The following is a 24,949-nucleotide window of genomic DNA, read 5'->3' as shown; positions in this document are numbered from 1 at the left end:
TTATATAAAAAAAAATATTTTAAAAAAAAAAAAAGAAAAAAAAAAACCAATTTTTTTTTTTTTCTTTTTTTTTTTTTTTTTTTTTTTTTTTTTTTTTTTAATATGAATTTTGCTTCTCATGATTTAACTTGCCAGCCAACATATGTAACAGTCGGACGTTTGAGCGCTGAGGTTCGACCAGCTGCCTCGTGAATCTCTCTGTTTAGCCGCCTCATGTTGTTTTGACTGCTCGGTTTCTTTGTCGATGTCTATATATGTGTACATGTGCTGCACAGATGTAATCACAAGCAAAATGGCACATTATTTTGTGCAATTGATTTATTTTTTTAGTATTTAAGCAATTGTTTTTTTGGTGAGAACGTTGTACCGGCTGTTTTATTTTGAGGTGGGGGGAATGTAAAGAGGGTCTTACCCATGCAGCAGACAGCTCAGTTGGTTAATGAATGGGGGTGGGGGGGAAATGTCTACTAATAAAATCCTAATTTCAGTTTTTGACTGTGACTCGGACTTTATTGACATAAATTGAAGTGTAAGTTATGATATTGGTATAGTGTTGTACTCTATATGAGTCATTTGTAATTACCTTAAATGGTCATATCATTTATGCAAATGGTCGTGACGATATGACCATTTGTATAAAGTATCAGACATGATGCATTCAAATACATCTTGGATTCACCTGGGAGCAGTTTACCTATTCAGGACAGAATTGGGGGGGGGAAAAATGAAAATGCGTAGAAATGTGTCTGGCATATTATGACCACCTGCCCAAGCACTTTGAATTTAAAGACTTATGTGATGACATTGTGGAGGTTGAGATTATTCGACAGAGAGCTGTTGAATAATCAGCTTTGATCGACATAAAATAAGCAATTGGAAATGTAGGAAAAAGCAGAGAACTGTACATAACTTACATAAATGCTGAAACGCTGCAGGCCGCTAATAGGAACACGAAACTGCTTGCTTTTTTTGATGCGCACAACCGACGCAATGATTTAACCACTGAATGAAGTAGTTTTGAGAAATTCAATTCTGAAAGCAACTAAGAAAAACTACAAAAAAGATGCAAAATTTTTCTCTTAATCCAAGAATCTTTTGCTCTTCTCCTCCTGATCTCTCACTTTTCCCTCTAAATCAACTTGAAGAAAGGGAAACGGTCAAAGCACAATAAAAGAATAGCTGAGTTAGTCAAACAAGACTTCGCTTCATTTAAGAAATCAACAAACTGTGGATGGATAGAATGAAAATAAAAACGTACAATTTTTTTTTTGTTTTATGTATCTGTCTTTTATTTATTTTCCTGATTGAAATGTATTGTAAGGTCATAATTTGTCATTCATCACATTACATGGCATGATGCACCAGGTCTACTACACCCATTTACAAGAGGAATACACGGAAACATACACAAGGTTTTACAACAGGGAAACAGGAAGTTTAGCTCATTGCACTTACAACAGTGAATGGAACACGTTGTCGTTTTTAGGCTCTTTTTGTTTTTACTCTTTTTTTCAATCAGCTGGGTTATTTTTAAAGCCCCTCCCCCCGACCCCCAGATGAGCATCGTTTTGTTCGCCTTCTCCCTGAATCTTCATCACGTAACGATTCACCCTGAACTTGGAAGTCAAAATATTTTTCTCGTGTATATATATATATATATTTTTTTTTTTTGTTTTGTTTCAGATGTCATCTCGTTTAACAAACACAACATGTATAGAAACTCTACACAGACCAATATCTTTTTTTTTTTAATTCCATATCCGAATACAATTATTTCTTTTTTTTTTCTTTCTTTTAAATATGATTTTTAAACCGTCCATACAAGCCAGCCACGAACAAACACAATGCAGTTTGTCAGCTGATTACGGCTCCAGGTTTTTTGTGTTTTGTTTTTGTCGTTTTCGTACAAAAAAAAAAAAAAAAAAGAAAAGAAAAGAAGAAGCACAAGTTTCGGCAGGGAGTTCTTGACTTACATACGCTGCAGCTGGGGTCGCTGTTTGCAATACAAAGGCCTCTCTCTCTCTCGCACGCCTCTTGTGCATGTGTGTGTGTATGTGTGTGGTGACTTTTGTTTGAGATTTACATGTTGTACAGGACGTGTCCCTCATTGGCATTTACATGTTTGTCTGTTTGGAGTGGACTCCGGTCGGTTCACATCTGGTATTTACACTGGAATAAGGATGGTAGGGGGGGTGGGGGGGGGTCAAAGGTCAGAGAGGTGGCTGGGGTAGTGATTGGGCTCACAGGGGAAAACATGGAAGGTGTCCAGATCATGCACTTGTCACTTTTACAGATAAAAGATGAAATGACGGTGACAAACGGACAATTTTCCTCATGGCTTCTTTTTTACTTATAACCTCTCGCCTATATGAAACATTTACTTGTTATATATATATATATATATTTATGTACGCATTTGTTTTGTTTGAAAATCTTGCATCACATCCTGTCACACGTTGACCGATGGTAAAGAGCACTGGAGCTTTGTTCAGTGCGAGCACAAAGATGCTACCTTTTGGGTTTTACAACAAACACCCACAGCCTGGATTTCCCAAAAGCAACCGATGGTGCATTTTAATGCAAAAACAAAAAAAAGTATAAAGTCTTCCAGTGGAAGTCAGATTAATCAAGTTCAAAGCTTTCTTTTAAAACACAAACTTCTTACAGGTTCATGTCTGTACATTTGTTTTCTATTACAAACTAATAAGAACTGTATTACATTTGAAAGCAAATAAATTTTTTTTTCATGACTTTTGTAGTTGAAACACTGGTGAAAAAAAAAAAAAAAACAGGCTGTGATGTGTTTACTGTGGTCTGATTAGTCCAGTGCACTCCTAGATACAGAAAGACACCATGCAGTGTGAGGACAGAGACTCCATGACTGGCTGGAGGGCAGTAACAGGATGGCTTTCTTCAGTGACCAGTATTGTAGTATAGAAGCCCTTACTGCTATGCATATTTAAGTCACCTTCATTGGCTGTATTCATGCAGGAGCAAAAAGAAAAGACAGGAAAAAAAGCAAACACATCAAATATAAATAAGAAGTGGAATAACCTTATTTCTGCACAGTTCTTACTAATCGTGTGCTAGTGGCTGTGTCATTCACACACACACACACACACACACACACACACACACACACACACACACACACACTGATTTCCTGCACCTGCATGAACACGCTCACGGTCTTCTAGCGTCGTCTGAATGTCTTCCGTTGCAAGGCTGCATTAAGCGTGTGTGCTTTCCTGAGGCAGAAGTGATTGAGGATCATTTTACTTAGTTTTAAGTTTTATATATATATAGATTTTTTTTTTTTACAAACTTCCAAAAACATAAGACATAAAGTAGAGGAAGTTGGTGTTAAACTGGGCAAATCTAAACTTTCGTACGCATCATTTGTTCTACTTTTAGCGTTTTTGTTGAGTTTGTTTAAGACACTGATCTAGAGGCAGTGCATCTATAAAATAAACTCTGTTTGGATCATGTGCATCAAACTTATTGGAAAGGCATGAACTGTTGCTGTTTAAGTTTTTGGAACAAAGGTAAAATAACTTAGCAACTATATCATTTATTAAATAAAATAAACTCTGTTTAGGCAGAATTTCTATTTATGGTTTGACAATCTGATAATATTTGTTGTGCAATAACATAAGCAATAGAGCGATCTTTATATAAGATATTTTTCATCATATAGTGTTTTTGTGTCTAGATCTGTTTTAGCCTTTATTCCAGCTATCTTAATATCTCCTCTCCATTTGATAAAATAAATTCTTACATAGAATAAATTATATTTTTAATATTTCTAAAAAATATATAGACTATTTTTACATGGACAAGTGATTTGTGAAAGTCGCATAAGAGTTCTAAAAAGGTTTGGAGAGAGTTTTTTTTTTTTTGTAATTGAGGTCTCAGTCAGGGGCTTTTGTTCCCTATACACTATTTTATTAAAATCTATGGAATGTGTGTCTATGTGTGTGTGTGTGTATATATATATATATATATATATATATGCACTAAAAGAAACACATATTACATAATCTAACCAAAGACATTCTGGATACTTAGGTTTTTCTTGCTTATTTGTCCCAATGGGGGTTTCCTCAGGTCAGAATCAATATGCTGCTCCACCAGAGGGTTAGCTAGGTCAGAAAAGCGATCATAATCTCCTGATAACGCACCTAAAATGCACATAGCTTTGCAATTTGTTTATAAAGTTATATCTGACTCAACACATACAGCTTCAGTAAACTCTCGAGTTGTTCCTGCTGATGTTTTTATAGGGAGTAGTTTGGTGAAGTACGAGGCTAACGCTAGCTAGCATGCGACATGTTGATAGTTTGGCTAGCAAAGTATTCCAAAGTGATTGGAGTTAATGTGAATAAGGCTTACAGAGAAATATATACTACCCCTTAATTAAATTAGCTTTGAATATCTTAAAATTTAATCTGTGGTGTTTCAGCTACACAGCTCTCCCGTCACATAACACACATCTAGCTGCTGCACTCAATAGGGACTTTTTTTTTTTCTTTTACTGTGGTGTAAATGTACTTCTTAAGGATGGAAAACTTTAACATTTGTTAAGTCAAAAAAATATTTGGAACTATGCCTGCCTAAAATTGTAATTCTTGATTAAATGTTATGTTCAAATTGTGCACAAAGAGTGGGTGTGTGGCTAGCATGAAAATTGCAAACACAAGAAACACCATCAGGTATTATTGGGAATTTAGTCACAGACTTCAATTTGACGATTTTAAATGCCTCTATTGTGATCCAATTTTTTGGAGCATGACATCCTCTTAAATGACATAAAAAATTATGTTTTCTTTGTATTTGATTACCTTTATTTTTAGCCACATTCCCTTAGTGTGCTGCTACCAAAAAGTTAACACATTTATGTAAACTGGCAAATGATTTTTGCTCTCTACATTTACTTTCCAGTGTACATTCCACTATGACACCTGCCTCCAAACTCACTATTACCCAAAAATAATCACACCAGGAATGCTTTACAGCACCATAGAAAGATACATCTTATGCTTCAGTAGCAGTTTACAGTATTTAATTTAAAACTAATCTATAGATTTATATTTATTTGTGTGTTTTTTAAACGCCTAAATTTGATTTTTCTTTTGAGATCAGCATAAGACGTTCTCTGGAGAAACATTGTCTGCACAATGGCATTATTATAGCAAATTCTGTTTCTGGCCATCAAAAAGGAGAGAAGCCCTGAGCAGCCCAACACCTATAATATATAGTTAAGTATACAAATCTTTAGAAAGTGTTTCTGTGAACCCAGTTCAGCTCCCCTAAACTAATCAACAAAGTTATTAACTGGGAAAGACGTATTCATGACAACTTGGATATTTCACTCTCCATATATATGTTATAGAGCTGTTGTTTACTAGACAGTGTTTCAGATCAATGACTGCTTAAATACTTTTACCAATTCCACTGCTGCCCAAAAGGCTTCCTGGCCATGTTACAAGTGAAACTTCCCAGTTGTTGTGAACATGTCTTTAGCTCCCCATATCAAAGGAGAATGGACGTGTTTTCTTTTTTACAAAATTTCACGAAAACGAAACAAAGCAGACATGGTTTCTAACTGAGGAGTGATCAACAATGACTGTGACTTCCTTCTACGTTGTTCTTCACATGCCTTCACCTCCTCAGGTTTTTCTCAAACAGGATTCATTGCATAGAACGACTTTTCCTCCTTTGCCTGCGATGCTCGTCGTGGTTGAACTCGTGTCCGTTTTGTTTTCTTCCCCCACATTAGATGATTTTTTATTTTTTTTTAAAATACTCGCATACTGAACCCCGAACACGCACATACATACACGCATACGTACAAACATCAGGAACAGAACAATATAGAGGTGACTGAGGTTTTCCTCTGCGCCGGGCAGCATGCGAAGGTTCCCAGCGAGCGTTCACAAAGACAATATACAGCAGAAGTTGATTGATTTGGAGAAGGAGGAGGAGGAGGAGAAGGAGGCCTCACCCTGATGGGGTCGTGTCATGAGGGCCGGACCGCGGATTCCCCACAATGCACTGCAGGAGCAACAGCAGAGCGAATACTGACCTGAGAATATTTCCAAGGTGACTGACAGTCTTAGAGAAAAGATTTGTTTCTGTTGTTTTGGAGAAGGGGTGCTGGGTCAGACGTCTGAACTCCACCGCGATAGAAAATAGGCCGTTTTTTGTTTTTATTTTCTTAAAAAAAAAAAAAAAAAAAGGCGAGGGACTTGGTGACACAACCGAGTGTGTTATTTTTGGTTCCTCAGTCACATAATGACAGCAGGTTATTTTTAGTAAGATCACTGACACCACTCCAAGTGTGCTTTCAGGTTCACATTTGACAGAGTGAAGACACATGCGGACACAGCTGTATAAGGAGTCCATCTCGGAGAATCAGAAGAATCCCAATAAAAGAAAAAACAAACACTCCCTCCTGCTTCCCTCACTGAAGAGTGATGAATCGTCCAGTTCTGCTGCTTTCCTGCGCCTCTCTGCTGCCCTGCAGTGCTCTCAGGTCAGACTCCAGCTGAAGAAAGCAGCACGTCGGTACCGATCCGCCAGTCCGGGCGTCGCAGGACTCCTGCGTCTCTGTTCAGTTCATACAGCAGCAGTACAACAAGTGGTGTGTTTGAGTCACACTAAAGCAGAGCTTCGGCGGTAAACCAGACAAACGAAGGCAACACATTTTTGCAAAATGACACAAAATTGTGCTATTTACTTTCTTACCTCTTACTCTATTGCTTTCATAATTATTGATAGGAACAAAGAGTCTGAAAATTGTCAAGGGGAGGGGAGCCTAGTTCAATGTAACAAAACGCTAGAAAATAAATAAAATCATATCACAAGAAAATATATATATAAAAAAAACAAAAAAAACAATGTTAAGGTAAAAAAATAGAAATTAACCTCTCTGTGGCTGTGGTTCCAGCTTACCTAACGACATAAAAATACACCACTTCTGGTTTAAAATGAAACATTTGAAATAATTAAGGCGATATTGGTAAACTGCAACATAAAAAAAAAAACAGGCAATTGACACAGAAGAAGAAAAAAAAACACACAAAGGCATATTAACTAAAAGCCAAAATTGTGGAGAATTTTGGAGATTTGCCACATAAACTGATAGTAAATATTGTCTTAATGGCTTTAAATTGGCTAGAAAGTAACCCCACTGCTTCATTTGCCTCACTTAGTCATACAGCTTTCTTTAGAAAAACAACATAAAATAAAAACTAATAAGAAAAAAAAGGAAAATAAACTAAAAGCTCTTCTTATTCCCATGGCCAGATCCTTGTGTGTTGCTTAATTAACCTTTCTTTGCTATTATTTACGCCTTTAAGCTCAGATGTCTTTATGGCCTCAGTTACATAACGATGAAACAGTGTAAGGTCTTGGTTATAAAGTTCCATGCATCCCCATGTTTCCTGTTAGTTGAAATCCACACTACCCTTGTTTAAAGACATGGCAAGTTGTGAATCGTTGCAGTGGGGTGTGGAAAGAAAGAAGAGCTAGCATTCAAGAAACGCAAGAGAAGTGAAGAAGAAGAAGAAGAAGAAGAAGAAGAAGAAGAAGAAGAAGAAGAAGAAGACAGTTCCCCATCTGGAATGTCGATAGAGGGTGAAAAAAATAAAAAATAAACGCGTGGCGACATGCTTGGGCTGTGTCGACCGCCGCTTCTTCGTCGTCTGTTTCATTCATAGTGACGTTTCGATGATTTCCTCGTCAGTATTTGGTGGTAAAACGAGACGACTTTCGTACAAGAAAAACCTGTGACGCCTCGGTGAGTTTTCCCCTTTTTTTTTTTTTTTTTTGCTCATTGTTTACTTCGGAAAAAGACAGAAAAGAGGAGAGGTGATTTATATTCCTTCAAGATTGAGCACAGGACTGGAAAACCAAGCTATCACCTCCTACAGGAAGTTAGGATGAAAGCAGCTCTCGTGGACAAATGCGGCCGTCAGTCGTTGTCTGCACCACGTCAACGTAACTGTCGGGCTGTTACGTTGAACACGGCTCCCCCTGCTGGCAGGGAGGGTGATCACGGTCGTACAGCTGTTTCTTCTGCTGTCACCTTCAGCCAGCAGCTGCTCTGTTTTCATGTAGGGGTGTAGATGTTTGTAGCTGCTGCAGGTTTTCTGAGAGAAGCTGCATAACAATGGGAATCCCTCTGAAGATGGATGTTGGCTCGGGCTTGGAATGACCTAAAGGAGAGCAAGGAGAATTTAGTAAAAAAAAACAAACAAAAAAAACTCAAACTGACTAAAAACATTTTAATGATTGAATCTCGTAGGTCCTCTACGAATAATCTGTTTACTCATAATGTTTATTCATGAGTAAATGAATAAACATTATTGTGCTTGTCAGAAACAGATATCTAAATAGAGCTGAAGATACACTGAGTCTAAATTGAAATGTGCTATGAAAAAAAAAATCAACTCGTGTGGAATCAGACAACTTTTTTCCTAAATATTCTTGACTGGTGATCGGTCGGTTGTAAACTCAAAAATTTATTTATTTATTTTTTTCATTCGGAGAAAACTCTACACAAGCACTATCAGGTCATATAACATCACCCAGTGTGGAAATTGTTAATGAGCGAAGAAGTTAAACGGTTATCCATTTTCAGCATTATTGAGGTGTTTAAAATAAACTACATGTTTCATTCAGGCTGCAAGAAAGCGAGCGAGAGCCACACTTTAAGAAGAAATTCTTCTGTCATGGCCCATGCGTGATCTGTAAATGTTGACATTTTTGGCTTCAACAAACAAGATTTTTGTAATGTGAGTTGCTCAGAGTCTGTGCTCCCCTCAGCAAATTCATATTCTCTCTTTTAAAATAAAAATATAATACTAAAAAAAAAACTGTGATACTGGTGCATCAGATCAATTAAACAACGAAAATCAAACACGATTCTCATTTTTGTGCCCAAACACATTTGCACACCAGCAGAATTCTCTGTCAGAGTCCAAACTCGTTTTCCATTTCTTTCCCATTCCACATTAAATTTTAAGATATTTTCCCTGGTTTTAAACATCTGTGTACAAATATTCAGAGATATTTGCTTTAATTATTAAGCTGATTACTAAGCTTGATGTAGCAGACGGGGCAAAAGGGAGACATCTTGAGAAAGTTGCTGTTGGAAAGTTACATTTGTATGTTTTGGAAACGTTTCCGATGCTCAGTTTTATTTTTTCCTTCTCCATATGTAGCCAGACTAGGAAAGAAATCCCTTCTTCCCATTAGGAATGCACATCACATTTGGTCACAAACACGAGTTGTAGTACACAAAATTGTCCACCAGATGGTGTCCGCGTCCATAACTGCACTGCATATTTTATACAGAGACATATAGCTATTAATGAAAACTCTGCCATTGATATTTTGAGTGAGATATTGAAATCTTTCAAATTGTTCTTTCTTTATATCTTCAAAAAAAATAGTAAAGCAGATGGATGCAGATGGCTTCAGTAGAATCCATCAAGATTCATCCATCCTTACGTGCTGCAATTTCAGCAGGATGTTCTTTAAAGGTTTACTGCTGAAGAGTTATCTTCCTGTTTCTTAAGACTATTTAAAACTGTATTTGACAAAGTTGTTAAATCGGGTTTGATTTGGGTTGCAACATATCATGTTTTGTGAATATAATTTAAGGTGAATTTCTTCTGATTTGTTTTAGAGTTAGCCCAATTTTTCACATCTGCTTTTTTTTCTCTCTCTCTCTCCCATCTGAGTTAATCATGGATTTTCTTGTCTTTGGAAGATGCAGCTCTGATGATTTGTTGGATAAAATCATCCCCGTTACGTGCGTAAACAAAGCACATAACTACCCGCCTTCATTTATGTTTCATCAGAGTCTTTCATCTGTAATACCTTCCATTCAAACTGATGTTTCTTTGGAATAAAAAAAAAATGTAATTGCAGTCAAAAAAAAAAAGTGCCGTGGCAACGTGGAATAAATAACTTCGCATTCTGTACATGAGCGTTACATAACGTTCGTGTTAAAACATACAGAAAGCGGCTGTGGTGAGCAAAGAGACGAGGCCACAGGAGCTCAGCGTGTCAGCTTGCTGAAGTGGCTCCTATGGGGACATAATGTGAAGGACGCATGTTGTGGTGCCGCTTCAGACGACACTAGAGAAACGTCACTTGTATTCTCTGGGACTTCATGGTTGCCTGTCAGCCATCAAGGAAAAACAAACCGCACAGAGCCATTACTTAACGCCTTAGATATTTGCGATAATATGATGAACCTCAGCGTTGCGAACCCTGCGCCGGTTCATGATGTAAAACCCGAGGCTCCGAGCATCGTCTCGATTTATGAACTGTAAAATTGAACATTTTCCAGCATCATTCGAACTTTTGGTGGCATAATCGAAGACTATGAAAGCAGGTCCTGGATCAGGAGGAAAAATGGAATCGTTTCTAACGCTGTTGCGACTTTGGTTATTTGTTTGGATGCAAACTTCATGCATGACCTTTTACATAATCAGGACAAGAAAAAAAACACAAGTTGCCAGACACCTGATCCTGGATTTAGTCAAACAGCAAACAATCATTTCCATTCTAAACCCTTTTCAAAAAAAAAAAAAAAAAAAAACTTCAGAAGCCGTGATGCAATGGCACTGAAACAAGATTGCTGAAGGAATACATTTATCATCAGACAGTTTTGCTAGGAAGAGATCTTTGAAAGACTGACACGGACTACTTTACCTTGTATTAATTTCTTTTGTTCTATTTAATTGAACCCCAGTGGAAGACGTCAAAGTTTGTAGTTTTAATAAAATAATTCCCATCAGGACTTTTTACCATAAAATGACTTAACTCATGTTTTTCCCTCCCACTCTGCGTGTGACCCGGGTTTAGCATCTTCAAACATGTGTTCTATCACCAAACTTAATCTGTTGCACGGAACACAGGACCCCAGGGGGGCTTGTGCATAACGCACACTGAAACACGGACAGTGATGCACATAACCGCGTTCGAGTAAAAAAAACAAAACACACACACACAAACAAAACTGGCTCGCTGCGCAGAGTCGAATTCGAAGGGTGGCGTAGCGAGCAGGATCGAGGACAGGAAGAAAAAGGAAAAGAAAGAAAACGTTTTCATTGTTGAAAACACATCTGGAAGGCTCTGATCAGAGCTTCTTCAAACGCCTTTAGGGGCTGAAGTGGAGCAGTGAGTCAGGCCATCAGAAGCCAACCTACATAATGCTTTTTTGACTGAATGGGAGCAAACACCCACAGCCTGTTTCTGTAAGGAACATCCTCCACAAAAAACACTGGGAGGAGATTTAATGTACAGACATAATCTCTCTGTATTGTAAACAAAAATAACACAAAGATGATGCCAGGAAAAAAAACAACAACTAAATGACAGTATGTAGAGACAACAACATTTTTAGAGAGAAGAAAATAACCACAGTATTTAGGCAGAACAAGAGAAGATCTAAAAAGAAAAAAATTACAGTATAGATCTTAGAGAGAGAGTCTATATGAAAAATGGAGGAGAGGAAGAGAAAAATGTTTGAAAGTTGGAGAAGTGTGTGGGAGGATTGACAGAAAGAGAGAGAGAGAGAGCAAGAGAGAGAGAGAGAGAGAGAGAGATCCTGCCACAGCAGCAGCCACATGAGGCAGTTAAGCGCTGCATGGCTGCACCGAGCAGAAACATACACGCTCAGTGCAACACTGGATTCACACTGTGAAATAAACCGGCAACTTCAAGGCCTGCCCTTCATCCGCTGCGGCATCAAAGGCTTCAGAAGCCACTGTTATCAAGGCAGAGCAACGCAGCCATTTCTGCTGCTTTTCCTTACAGTTTGCAACACAGAACATCCTGCCACGTCTGATTAAAGAAACCTGCAGAGATGTCTGTTTAGGGACCAGTATGTCGAAAAGGTAAAACAAATAAAAAATAATAAATGAAAAATACAGTCACACAATTGTTGGATGTGTTTTGCAACATCTGCCCGTCCTTCCTCCCTGTCTGGCATTAAATCAGCTGAAACCATTCCTGTGTTAGCTCATCTAAAATGATCAGGATTATTTGTATTTGCTGAATGCCAAAATTGCCAGTGTTGTCGTTAAAAGTGAATGACTTGGGTCAAACTGTCATGGTCCTTTTGCAAAACCCATTCATTTTCTTGATTTTAATTTCCATGCTGATGTTCTGAGAGGTTGCTTCAATATTTCCACATAGTGTCCATTCCTCTTGATAGATTTTTTTTGTTTTGCACCAGTCCCTCCTGCAGCAAAAAAACATACACTCTACTCTACACTCTTCTTTTTATGTGGCTTTTGGAATAATGGTTCTTTTTTTCTGAGTGGTCTTTCAGCCCAGTGTTGGTACATAACTCATTCATGTTTCTGTTTATATATATATATATATATATATATATATATATATATATATATATATATATATATATATATATATATATTAATATTCAGGTACGTTGAAAAATTTAATATTGTGTCTTCTGGACATTTGCACATTTCCTCATTTCGCCTACTGAGCCAGACTGAGAGCCTCGGGAAACATTTGCTTGTTAATTAGTTGACTGGAGTTTGACACCATCAGTTTTCTATGACAGACATACCAAATTTTTGTTAGCTATAATCACAATTATAAGTAATAAAGACTCAAAAATTTTCACTCTAAAAAATGTGACTTTCTCTTTCTAAAATGAGAGAAAAAAATTCCACAATATTCTAAAGTGTAAAATGTATCTCTACTTTGATGTAGCCTAATCATGTCATAAAAATCGAACTAAATAAAGAACTGGGTGGCCTCGTAGGTTAAGCTATCTCTAGAAATAAAATTGGAAGAAAAAAAAAATCGAGGTCACAAAGTTTGGATTTCTGCAGCTTAAAATATCCTGTCAGATATTTATGTTTCCAAGGTAAAAGTAACTTACTGTCTGGGCTGTCAGAGAGATCAGAGTGTTCTCTCTGCCTTTGTATGCTCAGATCTGAGACATGAAGCATCCAGAGGATTCCAGTCTGTTTTGGCTGCAAAAAGAGGCAGATATATTTTAGTCAAAGTCAAAGTCTCGCCCCGCCCCCGTTTAAGTCTGCAAACTCACAACTGGGGATTAAATTACAAAACAGGATTAGAGTCTCACAAAGGAAAGTTCCAGTTTAACTTGGCTTCTGGAATTCAGCATCTTTGGAAAACTAATTAAGCTCACCAAACGGATTTAAGTCTTATTTGTGGAACGCCAGGACTCCCGATGCTTCGATGTGGTGTGGCGTTTTCCCTCGAGTATATTAGAACGCTTTCGATCAGTGTTAGACGGCCAAATTATTGTTATTAGCTGTTATCACTCGCATAATGCGGCTTTAATTTGATAGCAATCTACTGGATGACGGGTCAACCTGTGTCTTCAAACAGATCAGAAAGATATTAACACTAATCACAGATTACCATCATAACACAAACCAGATTACGTAGGTGGCATGATGTGATTATGGGAACAAATGTAATGTCTGAGCAGATGAGAGATTTTTTTTGACAACAAAATATTGTATATAGCTTAAACCAAAAGAGCATGAAATGAGGCAAACAAGTTTTAACACATATCATGCTAAGGAGAGTCGAAGCTCTGGAGTTGTTTTGCGCTTACTTTGAGAGTCACACATTTTGATCTTGAAGGAACTTGCTGGAATGTCGCTGAGGAGATTGGCAGCTGTGCCTAAACGTTTTACATTTGTAAATTATCGTCGCCACATAAAACGGCGGTGAGAAAAACGGACATCCGTTGATTGAACGCAACATCTGGTTTTCTGAGGTCTTTGCTCAATGGGATTGTGTAAGGGTTGGAAAACCTCTACAGAGTTTATTTGTTTCTACAAATGACGTTTGATATTTTTGTAAATTTGTCATTACATCTCAATGCTTTCAGAACCTAGTAAAATCCAAATTGTTTTCACTGTCCTTGAAAACATGAACTCCAGTCGAAAGTTATCTCTTTTTTTTATGGTTGCGAATGTAAAAATCGATTTGAATGCATACCATTATCAAACAATAAACAATAAAGTATGTTGATTCAAAAACAACAACAAAAAATTTTAGATCCAAACAAATCCCAACTTCAAAGTTTCCATATATATATACATATATGTATTTTTAAAGTACTCACCAGAACGCTCCGCTCTCCTCTCAGTCATCATCCTCTCTCTCTTTCCTTTCTCTTTTTTCGGGGAAACAAAAGCAGGGGGAACTTCACAGGTTTTTCTCGTATGAGGCCTCATGACTTCATTTATGACATTTTTCATAATCCTGCAAACACATTATTATCATTATTATTTAAAAACAATATTTTAGGAGTTCATGTAAGTCTCACATTGCAAACCCATTAACATGCATCAATTAAGGCTTCTGTTACATTAATATAAAATAGTTCAGTAGTGTATAAAGATATGCCAGTGCAGATTTAAAAAAAAAAAAAGCTGTCAGTTATTCGAGCCTAGCAGTGAGAAGCGGGCCTGCAGTTGTGACGCGTACATTTATTGTACTGGAACTTGATGCTTAAACGTTTAGAACCTGTAATTCTTTCCAAGCCTCAAGCCTCGAATGCAATTCCTAAAGTTCACAACCCTCGTCATCAAAGCCCATAACCTGCTGCGATGGCGCACAGTCCGTTCGGCATTTCATGTCGGAAACAAGTTCTTACCGTCAGTGCTAAATCTGTCACCCTGCACATGCAGAGCAGTCAAGACCGAAAGTAACAGTGAGGAAGAAAAACTAACAGACGAGGACCAAACCCAGAGCAGACTGGGTAAACCGCTTTCATCCCCCTGCCTCTTCACAGCCAGCAAGAGTCAACACACTGCAGTAATCCACCAAACGTTCATGAAAGTTATTCCTAAACCCGATGCACTCTAAAGAAACCTTTTCATGGCGCTTCTTTCAGGAGTCACTCAAAACGCCTCATTTTTGCCTTGTGTACAAGTCGGAGGGCCTCCAAAACAGGACTTGTAAAATAAAGTCACCGTAGAACACAAACAACAAACAATATTACATTAAATATTCCATTTTATATGACTTATTTCCCATGTGAATAAACATACATACCTGACTTGTGTCACCTCAGAATAAGGAGGTGAATTTCTTGCCAAAGCCAGAGATAGCTGCAGGAAGAGCAAACAAAAAAAAGGGGTTGACAAATGAGTTAAAACTGACTTTTCAAACATTAAACAGAAAAACTACAGAGCAACGTCAACACTTTTGAATTTAAACGGTCACCAATACCACTTGAGGAGCTGCTGCTAAAGCTCTGTCAGATCACTGTCGGTGAAGTCTGAAGATGAGCAGCTGTAGGTGTTCAGCGTCACTCTTTGGCTTGTCTGATGCTTTAGCATTAGCTTGTTTTGGCTTAACTGACCACTTGGTGCCACTCACAGACTCGTATAGAGCATCATACTGTCATCCTCCTCACGGGGGAATAGTCAATAAATAAATTATAAAAGAATGTAACATTGTAGAAAAACGTACTGTTCAGTGTCCAGAAGCAACAGCAGGACTTCCATTGTACACCCTTCATCTCATTAACAGCATTGCACATTTGAAAGGTGGTAATGTTTCATAAAATGTGTTTTATTTCTTTATATTTGCGCCCACATTGTGACAGCAGGTTTTTGTTTTTTGTTTTTTTTGTGACAGACTGGTTTTCCCTGTCACAGTGATGAAGCTGTTGTAAAATTAAGCTCTTTAGAGATGTAGCTTAACAAAATGAAGTTTCCTCACTTTTGAATCGCTTTGATAAGAAAAAAATAAATAAAAATCAGGCAAAGAAATTTGAAAGCCTCTGAGGCTCTGTTCATCCAGGTAACTTTGTATATCTTAAAAGACTCTCATTTCGGCAATAACAACTCAATAAGCCCCCATGTTTGCGACGCGTTTTCAGCAGTCTGCCGTACCTTCTCCCAGTTTGCCGGCCTGCTCAGCAGCGCCGCCGGGAAGAATCTTGGAAAACATTCCTTCTCCCTCCATGCCAGGCTGACCTGCCGCTGCACTGCCGATGCCGCCGGGTCTCGGAGCTGCCTTGGAGCCTAAACAGTAGAAAGACAGAGGAGAGAGGGCAGAGAAATAAACGTAGTCCAGGTAGGAAGAAGTAAGTGCTGCTCAAAGTGGTGCACTACATTTGCTGCATGTGAAACAGAAAGGAAATGAAAGGAATGAGATGTTAATGAGTTTGAAGTAATTTTCTCAGGGACTGTCCTGCTTATCTTTGAGCCAATACTACAGTTGAGCTTTTATACTGATATAGATTTGACATACATTACGCATTAAGATTATATTGCACATTACAGGCGGCGTTGTGAGATTGATGAATGAAAGGCATTCAGCTCAGTCATTTTGCAGTTATATAAAAATATCTCAAAACCTTCATCAATCAGTAGCTAATTGAGACCTAACACTCTCAGGCTTTCATACTGAGGGATAATCCTCAGATTTACCTCAGATTAGGATGAACATCAAACAATAATCACATAAGTAAGACATAGTGGACAACAGGTGAGTGATGGGATTTTACGTGCATATGGGTGTTGTGATTGAGCATCACCTATTCCTGTAAGCGGGGGCTGGCCTGCCTTCGAGGCCATGACGGGTGCCGCTTTCGCCCCAATCGCCGTTACAGGAGGCGTGTCGATCTTTGTCTGCATAGAAAAAAAAAAAAAAGACAAGTGTTGCTGTGTCTAGGTAAATTTAGCAGTAAATCTGTTGTTATAGAAGGCTGTGGGAGAGAAAAACATGTTATGTAATCTGAATGTGGGTGACAAACCGGAATCAAAAGGATCCAGCATTCATCTGTTCACTCAAACAAAAGCCGAATAAGACAGTAGTCAGATTTTGATACAGTGAGACAGCCAAGAATAGTAAAAAAAAAAATGCACATATTAGGAAACAGTGATGGCAGAATTAAACCACTCATTTATTAAGCAGTGACAGCTTACTGAGACCTGAATGACTAACTGGGGAGTTTCACACCTGGAAACTGTCATTTCTGCTAAATAAGGTCTGATCTGTAAGGTAAGGTTTATTTGGGTATCAACTATACTGACTATACAATGACAAACAAAATTCTAAATGGGACTTGTCAGTTCTTGAAAGATATAAAATGATATGTGATCAGTTACAATAGCCAGAAGGAAGGCATTTTAACGTCCATCTTTTACCAGAGAAAGGCTTCAAAGCAAAAATGTTTAGTATGAAAAAAAAATCAAACAATCTATCATATGGAGCTAATAGCGAAAGTTCAAGCTGGAAGACTCCGCCCCCTCCGCTCGCCATAGGCATCATGCTCATCTCCGACCTCAGCGCTGGTCCTCACCCGGTGCGTCCAATTCTCAATCAAGCTCTGCATAAAAGGATAAACACCCAAGCAGTCAGCTGCTGCCCAGCTGCGTTCAACCCACCACCGCCCCATCTCCACCCACATTCTTCGGCTCTCCAGGATAGCACCCTTTCCTGACCTCCACCACCAGTGTCGGGCCCTGGGGGAGAGCATCCCTAATCAGTTCTTTGGCGCTTGGGCCCCGGTAGCTGATTTGAGCTGAGATTTGATGTGAACTCGATGAACATCCCGATAACTGTTATTCATTCCTGTCATTAAATCTTTTAATTGTTCCTTTTTCTCCGTTTGAGTCTTTCCAGATTGAACTGCTTTTCTGTTAATGTTCCTCACCCTGCTAGCAACACAACTACAGGCTGGTTTGTTTCTTTTCAACCAAATTCCACTCGATTCTCATCTCCCTTCAGTGCTGTGCGTGAGATTTCTCCCATTGAGGTCAATTTCTCCAGCTGAATTTCAACTGGGTCAATCAGCGGACAGAAGGAGGAGTTGTGAACGGTGTCGTCGGTTTTCTGCGTTGTTTTAGGATTGCCCGTAGCGAGGCAATGGCAGCGAGGGAAGTGAATGGAGCCACGCGTTTGGACATGCTTCCAAATATTGAGCAAATAAAGTTAGCGCAAGGGGAATGTTTATTATATTTTAATGGTGGCAAAGATGTAATTTGACTCGGCACTTCTCTCTTTGCAATGCGGTATAGTTGTTTACAGTGCACATCATTTCTGGTAAGTTTTACGGCACAGCTTCCCTCACCATCAAGCTGGCACATTACACACGTCACGGCAAAAATATTGAGTAAAATCAGATCCATTCCTTTAAAATGTCAGTCTTGCAAGCAATAATTTCTTCACGGATGAGGGTCTAGGCCGCTTATACAAAGTTTAGAATGAGGGGCTAGATTTTGGTAATGATAAATTATGCCTCATCAAACCATAGTGCTAATTAATAGTGCGTTTCATCTGAACTTGGAAGTTGAACTTTCCACAAGAAACTTTCACATCAAGTCTGATGTGAAATTCCAACATGACTGCTTTCTATCAAAAATATTGACATATCAGTCAGTTAAGTAGTTAGTAAACATTAACCTACAGATTTCAGGCATTATTTGCCCCCCACATTAGCATCTAATTTAATTAATAAAGCAGGAGAGAAAAAAACTGCAAAGATGCAGTAAATGAGAACATCTTGGGTAATTTTGGACGGCATCCTGTGAATATAGACAGCATTCAGATGTACTAAAACCAAAATAATCAGCCTGTTCTGGATGTTATTTACAGTGTAATAATCACAGTCTCACACTCCTTCTGAAAAATAGCTTCGAATGGATTGATGGAGTAAATGCAGGAATGGATTTTTGCAGGGAGAAATCTTAAGTGCCAATTTCTTGGGTGTCTAGCAGACAGTGAATCAGCTGCATTGGGTTATCAGCTTTCTCTGTGTTAATCACGGTGTTAGATAAGGTCTGCCAGCAGAGGCACATAAGAATTTCAATAAACTATCTGAAATGGGACAGGGTGGTTGTCAGGAAACTCTTATCAAAAGCGACGCAGGGAGAAATAGGGGGACAACAAAACAGGAGAGATGATCGTAAAAGCAGACTAAAGGAGCAGGAGTGAAACTTTAAGCAAAACAGCTTGGTTTCCAAGAAGGAGATCTGATGAAGAAAATTCCTTTTGTTATCTCAGGAAAAAATGCAATACGAACTAAACAAAAATCAGAAATTAGAAACCAAAAACAGAAAAATCAACTTCTTTTCCATCCAGTGATTGTATTTATAAGTTTTACAAGATTGCACTGACACCAACAAACTGCGATATTGAAGCTATGACTGAGTGAAGAAGTTAATACTTTTTACTATCAGTGATGTGTTTAAAATGAAAATATGGCAAGAGTGTAGCTGTAGCAATCTTAGAGAAACTGTTTATTGCATGTCGACTGGCTCATTCATTCTGCGTGAGAGAATGAGACTTTCAGCTAAGAACAGGAAGGCTGAAAGAGTAAGAGAAGTTTGTTTTATACTTTCAACCTCAATGGGTCATGCAGGATTTTGAAATACTGAAAGCTTACTGGAAACCTAAGGAAAGTGTCCACACTCTCTAGGATATATACACAAGAAGTCAGGGCATTGTGTTTTAATAATGCTTAGATGCTAAAACCAGCTTAGGATATCCACTCCATGATCATTTTGTCCTGACAGCACAATCCTAAGTTGAATTCAGTTCTGTTCTTGTATTTTCTTGTTTGCTAGAAAACTGAAATTGGAACTGTTTACAGGAAATCAGACATAAAATGGGGTGCAGATGTGAGCTGTTTGTGACTCCTCGGGTTTTGTTCCCATTACTCACCATGGTGGGCGGTGTGGTTCCTGCTGCACCAGTTGGTCGAGCCTGGCCCATCGGCCCGCCTGCTGGTCCCAATTGCCCTGGTTTGGCCTGGGCCTGGGCCTGACCCATGCCCATGCCCATGCCCATCCCCATGCCCATGCCTTGACCTTGGGCTGGTGGCTGCTGCTGAAGGCCTGTGGTCGCTGTTGTGCCAGGCTGTCCTGGTCTGGATGCAGCTGTCTGGGCCTGCTGCTGGAGCTGAGTCCTCTGTCCTTGGGTCCCATCCATCTGAGAACCCGGACCGCCTAGTCGCCCGGATCCTGGAGGCCCACCAGCAGAGCCCTGAGCTCGCCCAGTACTGCTGCCGGACCTGGAGGAGCCTATTTGAGGATAAAAAAAGTGCTTTATTTTAAACCAAAGCAACTCAAAAACTGATTCGTCTTATTACAATTTGATTGTAATAAGATGAATTACAATTTATTACAATTTGATTTTATTTCTGACTTTATTTCATAAAGTCAGAAATAAAAATAACAATAAAAAAAACGGTATGGGATCATCTGTCCCTTTTTGAAATAAAGTCCATAGAAAAGTGCAGGGTTTCTTTCGCTAATATTTTTTCTTGAAATGAAGCATTTTAGCAGAAACAGAAGGAGTGAGACAACAATGAACAACAAGAGTTGTATGCAAAGATCAAACTGGTGATTTAATTACTACACCGCTATGAACACGTCCGCAATGATGCCTTCAGGGAAAACGTATCCTTTGAAAAGTTACACTCGATGTTGTTAATTAAAAATTGTTGATCCCTGAGGGGATTGTTGACTGTAAAGAAAAAAAAAAAGCATCAAAATTAATCTCAACAGCAAAGGCTATTAAATGTTATTGCCTCAGACAGGATTTTTAAAAGGGGATCCTATCAATGTTTAGAGATCGAATCAGGATTTATTAATGAAGTTGCAAATTTTCTCCCTTTCCCCCCAATCTTATTGATCTAACCAGGATGGTCAACAAAAAATATTCTTAAAGGTTTTTTACTGATGTAATTTGTTTCCTTTGCTTATCAAGCCAAAGTCTTATCAAGCCTTTGGCTTTGGAAGACAGCAAACAACCTGGAAAAAACTTTACTTCAATTTCCTTTTTTTTCAAACTATTTTTGTATTCTATCTATCAGATTTGCAGGTGCACCCTGTTTACCTGGTGGTTGGCCCTGCATGTCCATTTGGCCCTGGGACTTGCTGCGTGAGGATCTGTGTGGATCTCCCTGCCTGGAAGACCTTTGGCCGTGATGATGTCCAGACGGATCCCTGGAGTAGTCGGAAGAGTGATACCCTCCAGACCTGGACTCACCACGCCTTCCTGAAGATGAAGAACGTCCTGAGGGGTCATGGCGCATAGACGGGTCTTTGGGATGCCCCTTAGATGACCTCGAGGATCTCGGCTCATCTGAGTGACGGGAGGAAGAGTGCCGGCTAGAGGTGCCATGGTGCCTGTGGTCACGTGATGATGAATGCCGCCCGCCATGGCTGTACTCATCTTGCGGCCACAGGTCCTCCTCAGGAGGTTCATCATAATCATGATAGGTGTGCTTGACACCATGCCGACTTCTTCCAGAGTGGCTGCTGCCGTAGTGTCGAGAACTGGAGCGTGGTTTCTCAAACCAGTCAGTTTCTTCCTGGCCCAGATGGTAGGCTTTGGAAACCGAGAGCAGATCACAGTCAATCTCCATGTCGTTTGGAGAGAGCGGCATGCAGGCTGTAAGAAGGAAGAGGGCAGAAGGAAGTCCAACCGCATGAAAAAAAAAAAAAAAGATAGGTAGGGGAAGACACAGAAAGAAAGGCAAAAAGTAAAATTTTACACTCATGCACAGATTTACTCCACAAGTACAAGACAAGTTAAACAGGACATATTAAACACTGCAAAACTGTCTAATACAGCAGATCTTTTTGCTACTATCTTTACTCACTGACTGCGCGAGGAAACTTCCTAATCAGTTAAAACTCTTCACCTCAAACAGTCAGTATTGTTCTGTTTTTTTATGGAAGACTTTTTAACAAAGCTTCATTTGGCAAATGGAATATAGAAAACTTTGTCTGGACAAGATTTTGCAGTGTTGACATAAATTTTTTATATCAAAACACATTAACAGTGCAACAGAGCCAATAACATGTTGAAGAAAAAACCTATTGCTGTCGTGCAAAGACCTCTTAAGTCAGTCAGTGTTGTGAAGACAAAGACGATCACGCTGAAGAACCATGCGACTGTCGAACAAAGAAACGGCTGGACGGACAGGCGGAAGGACGGACAGGCAGGCAGACAGACAGACAGCAGTCCACGACTTATAGAGCTCCAAGTAACTCTCAGGATGAAGAAAACACTGACATGCAACGACTATCTCTGTCCTTTGTTTTTTTGTTATTTTGCTAAGCTAGCTTCTGGGTGGGTGGGGGACGTTTAGATAAACGGTGGGAGCAGTAGTAGGTAGTGAGACTGTGGGAATTTAGCTCCCACAATTACCTTCACTGTCTGACACAGCACAATGATAATCATCAATAATGTATGTATCATCCGATTTGTAGACATGTGTCCGGGGAAGGTCCCGTATATGGTCTTGAACATCTGGCAGCGAGTGACTGGAACCATAATTGCCATAATAGTAATAATATTTACTGCTGCGACTGTCATATGGGTCACGACCTAAGCTTGAAGATCTCCCAGAACCCATGAATTTCCCCAAAGGGCTGAGTGGGCTCTCCTCCTCAGAGTATTGCCGAGTTGGGTGGCGTCCTCTGTAGCCAGAACGGTAGGAGCGGTCGTCTCTCTCATAGGATCTGCTTCGATAGCCATGGTAATCTCTGGCTGAGATCTTGTCCATGCCGTAGCCATGGGAGCGGGAGCGGCCAGTTGAGGTGTAGTAAATCCGATCGTCCTCATCCACCATCATACCGTAGTGTCGACTTCCATGAGTTGTGCCACTGGTGCCATCAAAAGCACTCCTCTTGAAGCCATAATCCTCGATCAGCTGGCGCCCTCGAATGTTAGATGAGGGGTAAGCCTCACCTGCAGAATAGGAGGCCAAATCTGCCTCGACATCTCGAGCCTCCTCTATTGGGGAAAACTTTGAAATTTTCTGCTCCATAGTCCCCAGCTTCCTGTGCTTGCTGCGCTTGGAGGACATGACAGCGGGGGCCAGAAGGCTTCTGGAGGACGCCAAAGGTTTCTGTACCCCGGAGCGGATGCTGGCAAGTTTGTAGTCGTAGTCATAGAAATAGGGGGATCCCCCACCCATGCTAGTGCTCACGCTGCTGCTGCTGCCCCCTAGAGGTCCGTGCCTGTAGCTGCTCTTACCCCTGCCGTGGTGGTCGTACAGCTCATCCTGCATCGCTGCTTCCTCCTCAGGTGCCCTGCCGTAGGGGGAGCTGCCAGTTCCCCCACGCGCCGTGCTGCCAGATGTGCTGCCATGGCCATGGATGTCGCCAGGGTAACGCCCGCTACTGCCATGATGCATCATGTCCCCTGCTGTCGTGCCCAGCCCGTCCTTTGCCGTCAGCTCGCTCACATCATCGATCATCATGTAGTTCCTTGGAATGTTTTGCTCTAAACCAGGAGCCCCATACATTCCTTCGGCTGTGCTGTAGGTGGAAGGACTGTCTACAGGGTGCCCATAGGCATTGGAAACTGTTGAAGTGTACTGTCCATAAGAACTGGCTGTGGTGGTGGTGTAGCCATATGTATTAGCAGTAGTTGTTGTGTACTGGCCATATGAGCTAGCTGGGGTTGATGTATATGGACCATAAGTGCTTGGAGGCACTGTGGCGTAACCACCATAACTGCTGGAAACAGGTGCAGATCCATACGGCCCATAGGAGCTTGCCATTGTTGTTGTTCCCGTGTACGGACCATAGGCTGGGGCTGCACTGGAAAAGGTAGCATCTTGGGCTGTGGTCGTGACCACAACTGTCGGGTTGCTGATAGTCTCATAGTTGGTTGGCATCTTATGTTCAAGTTCAGCAAGTGATGTCTGTCTGGGTCTTCCATGGTGAACGGTAAGAATATCAGCTTGGGGCTGCCCAGGATATGGAGTCGTCTGGGTGGGGTAGAGGGACACAGCGCTGGGATAAGGTGAGCTGTGGGTGGGGTATGGTGGCTGACCAGGCGGTGCAGGTCCAAAACCTGTAGGCCCTGCTGGAGGCTGAGGTGCAGATGGTAACCCCGCATCAGTTTGGGGATATGGGGGCTGAGCTTGTGGATAGGTGTGGGAAGGATAGGATGTTTGAGGTTGAAAGGTAGGTCCAGGAGGAGGGGGATGACTCTGAAGGGTCATGGGCTGTGGCAGGGCCTGTGACTGCGACACTGTTGGGTAAGGAGGCTGGTTGAATGTGGATGACTGGTATGGCACACTTGATTGCTGAGATGGTGCTGGTGGTTGGCTCTGGGGATATTGACAAGAGAGGAAGGATGAGGTTGGTGGGTACTGGGCTGCTGTGTTGAGGTCACTGGTAAATTGGCTAAGTGGAGCAGTGCTTGGTCTGGTTGTTAGTAGCCCATTTGCCTCATGTGATGCAGCAGCAGCTGCTAAACGCAAGTTATTCAACTCACTGTCAGACATATAGTCTCTGGTGTCCCCCATACATCTTAGGTAGGCAATGTCCCTTCTTTCCCTCTCCTTTACCAAAGTCTCTTTCCTCTGATGAATTCCCAGTTCCAGGTACCTCAGCTTAGCGTCAATTTCTTTCTCTTCCTCCTCCAGTTCAGCTTGTTGCTTTCTAAGCTTGGTAGACTCTTGCTCCACGGCCTTCAGCTCGTGGGTGAGATCTTTGAGGAGGCTGGCTTTAGCAGCCAGGCCAGACCTTGAGCTGGGCTTGAGGCTGGGCACGGAGGACAGGTAGATCTGTTGTTGGGCAGGTGTCATCATGGTCAAGTGAGCTGATGTAGCAGTCTCGTCTGGAGGAGGGCTGGGCAGGGTTCGCTTAACCTTCCGAAGCAAAGAGCTTTGCTGTAAGGCTGCCAGCTGAAGAGAGAGAAAGAGAAAGGGCAGAGGGGGGAGGAAGGGTGGGAAAATGTGTGGAGGCCAAACAAAAACAAAACAAAACATGGAGAGCATTTGAGGGGGAAATAATGGGGTGCACAAGGAACAGTTGATGGGATATGACATTGAGAAGGTTAATTGGAAAATGGTCAATAAATGGAAAATTACAGATAATAGATTTGCCCAATAAAGTGAGAATATTGGATGGACAAGAATGAGAATGAG

At 40.4% G+C, this 24,949-nt stretch overlaps 1 protein-coding gene and 1 long non-coding RNA gene across 7 annotated transcripts in view; one reads left to right on the top strand and one right to left on the bottom strand.

Annotated features, from left to right (window-relative positions):
- The first annotated feature begins 1,773 nt into the window (after nt 1-1,773).
- On the top strand, nt 1,774-6,238 carry LOC106960715 (uncharacterized). The gene is made up of 2 exons (XR_001427628.1): nt 1,774-2,383; nt 5,264-6,238. It is a non-coding gene; the product is annotated as an uncharacterized LOC106960715 (long non-coding RNA).
- Nucleotides 6,239-7,743: 1,505 nt separating this feature from the next.
- bsna (bassoon presynaptic cytomatrix protein a) overlaps nt 7,744-24,949 on the bottom strand; it is a 103,894-nt gene continuing 86,688 nt past the window's right edge. For 2 of the 6 annotated variants that reach the window (XR_001427623.1, XR_001427625.1), the window contains exons 8-16: nt 22,213-24,706; nt 20,893-21,387; nt 19,717-20,075; nt 16,586-16,679; nt 15,939-16,070; nt 15,094-15,149; nt 14,159-14,298; nt 12,935-13,028; nt 7,744-8,219 (exon numbers count right to left, since the gene is read on the bottom strand). Coding sequence is in view for 1 of the 6 variants with exons in the window: in XM_015053957.1 (XP_014909443.1) it covers nt 15,109-15,149; nt 15,939-16,070; nt 16,586-16,679; nt 19,717-20,075; nt 20,893-21,387; nt 22,213-24,706 (3,615 nt within the window). In the remaining 5 variants the exon portion in view is untranslated. Of the gene's footprint in view, nt 8,220-12,934; nt 13,029-14,158; nt 14,299-15,088; nt 15,150-15,938; nt 16,071-16,585; nt 16,680-19,716; nt 20,076-20,892; nt 21,451-22,212; nt 24,707-24,949 lie in introns of those variants that run through there. The other 4 variants (XR_001427626.1, XR_001427627.1, XR_001427624.1 and 1 more) reach the window with 4 other exon arrangements.

Source organism: Poecilia latipinna, unplaced genomic scaffold (genome assembly GCF_001443285.1).
Source record: "Poecilia latipinna isolate Pla-1442-1.1 unplaced genomic scaffold, P_latipinna-1.0 Scaffold1219, whole genome shotgun sequence".
NCBI classification, from domain to species: domain Eukaryota; kingdom Metazoa; phylum Chordata; class Actinopteri; order Cyprinodontiformes; family Poeciliidae; genus Poecilia; species Poecilia latipinna.
This window is presented reverse-complemented; position numbering and strand designations above follow the sequence as displayed.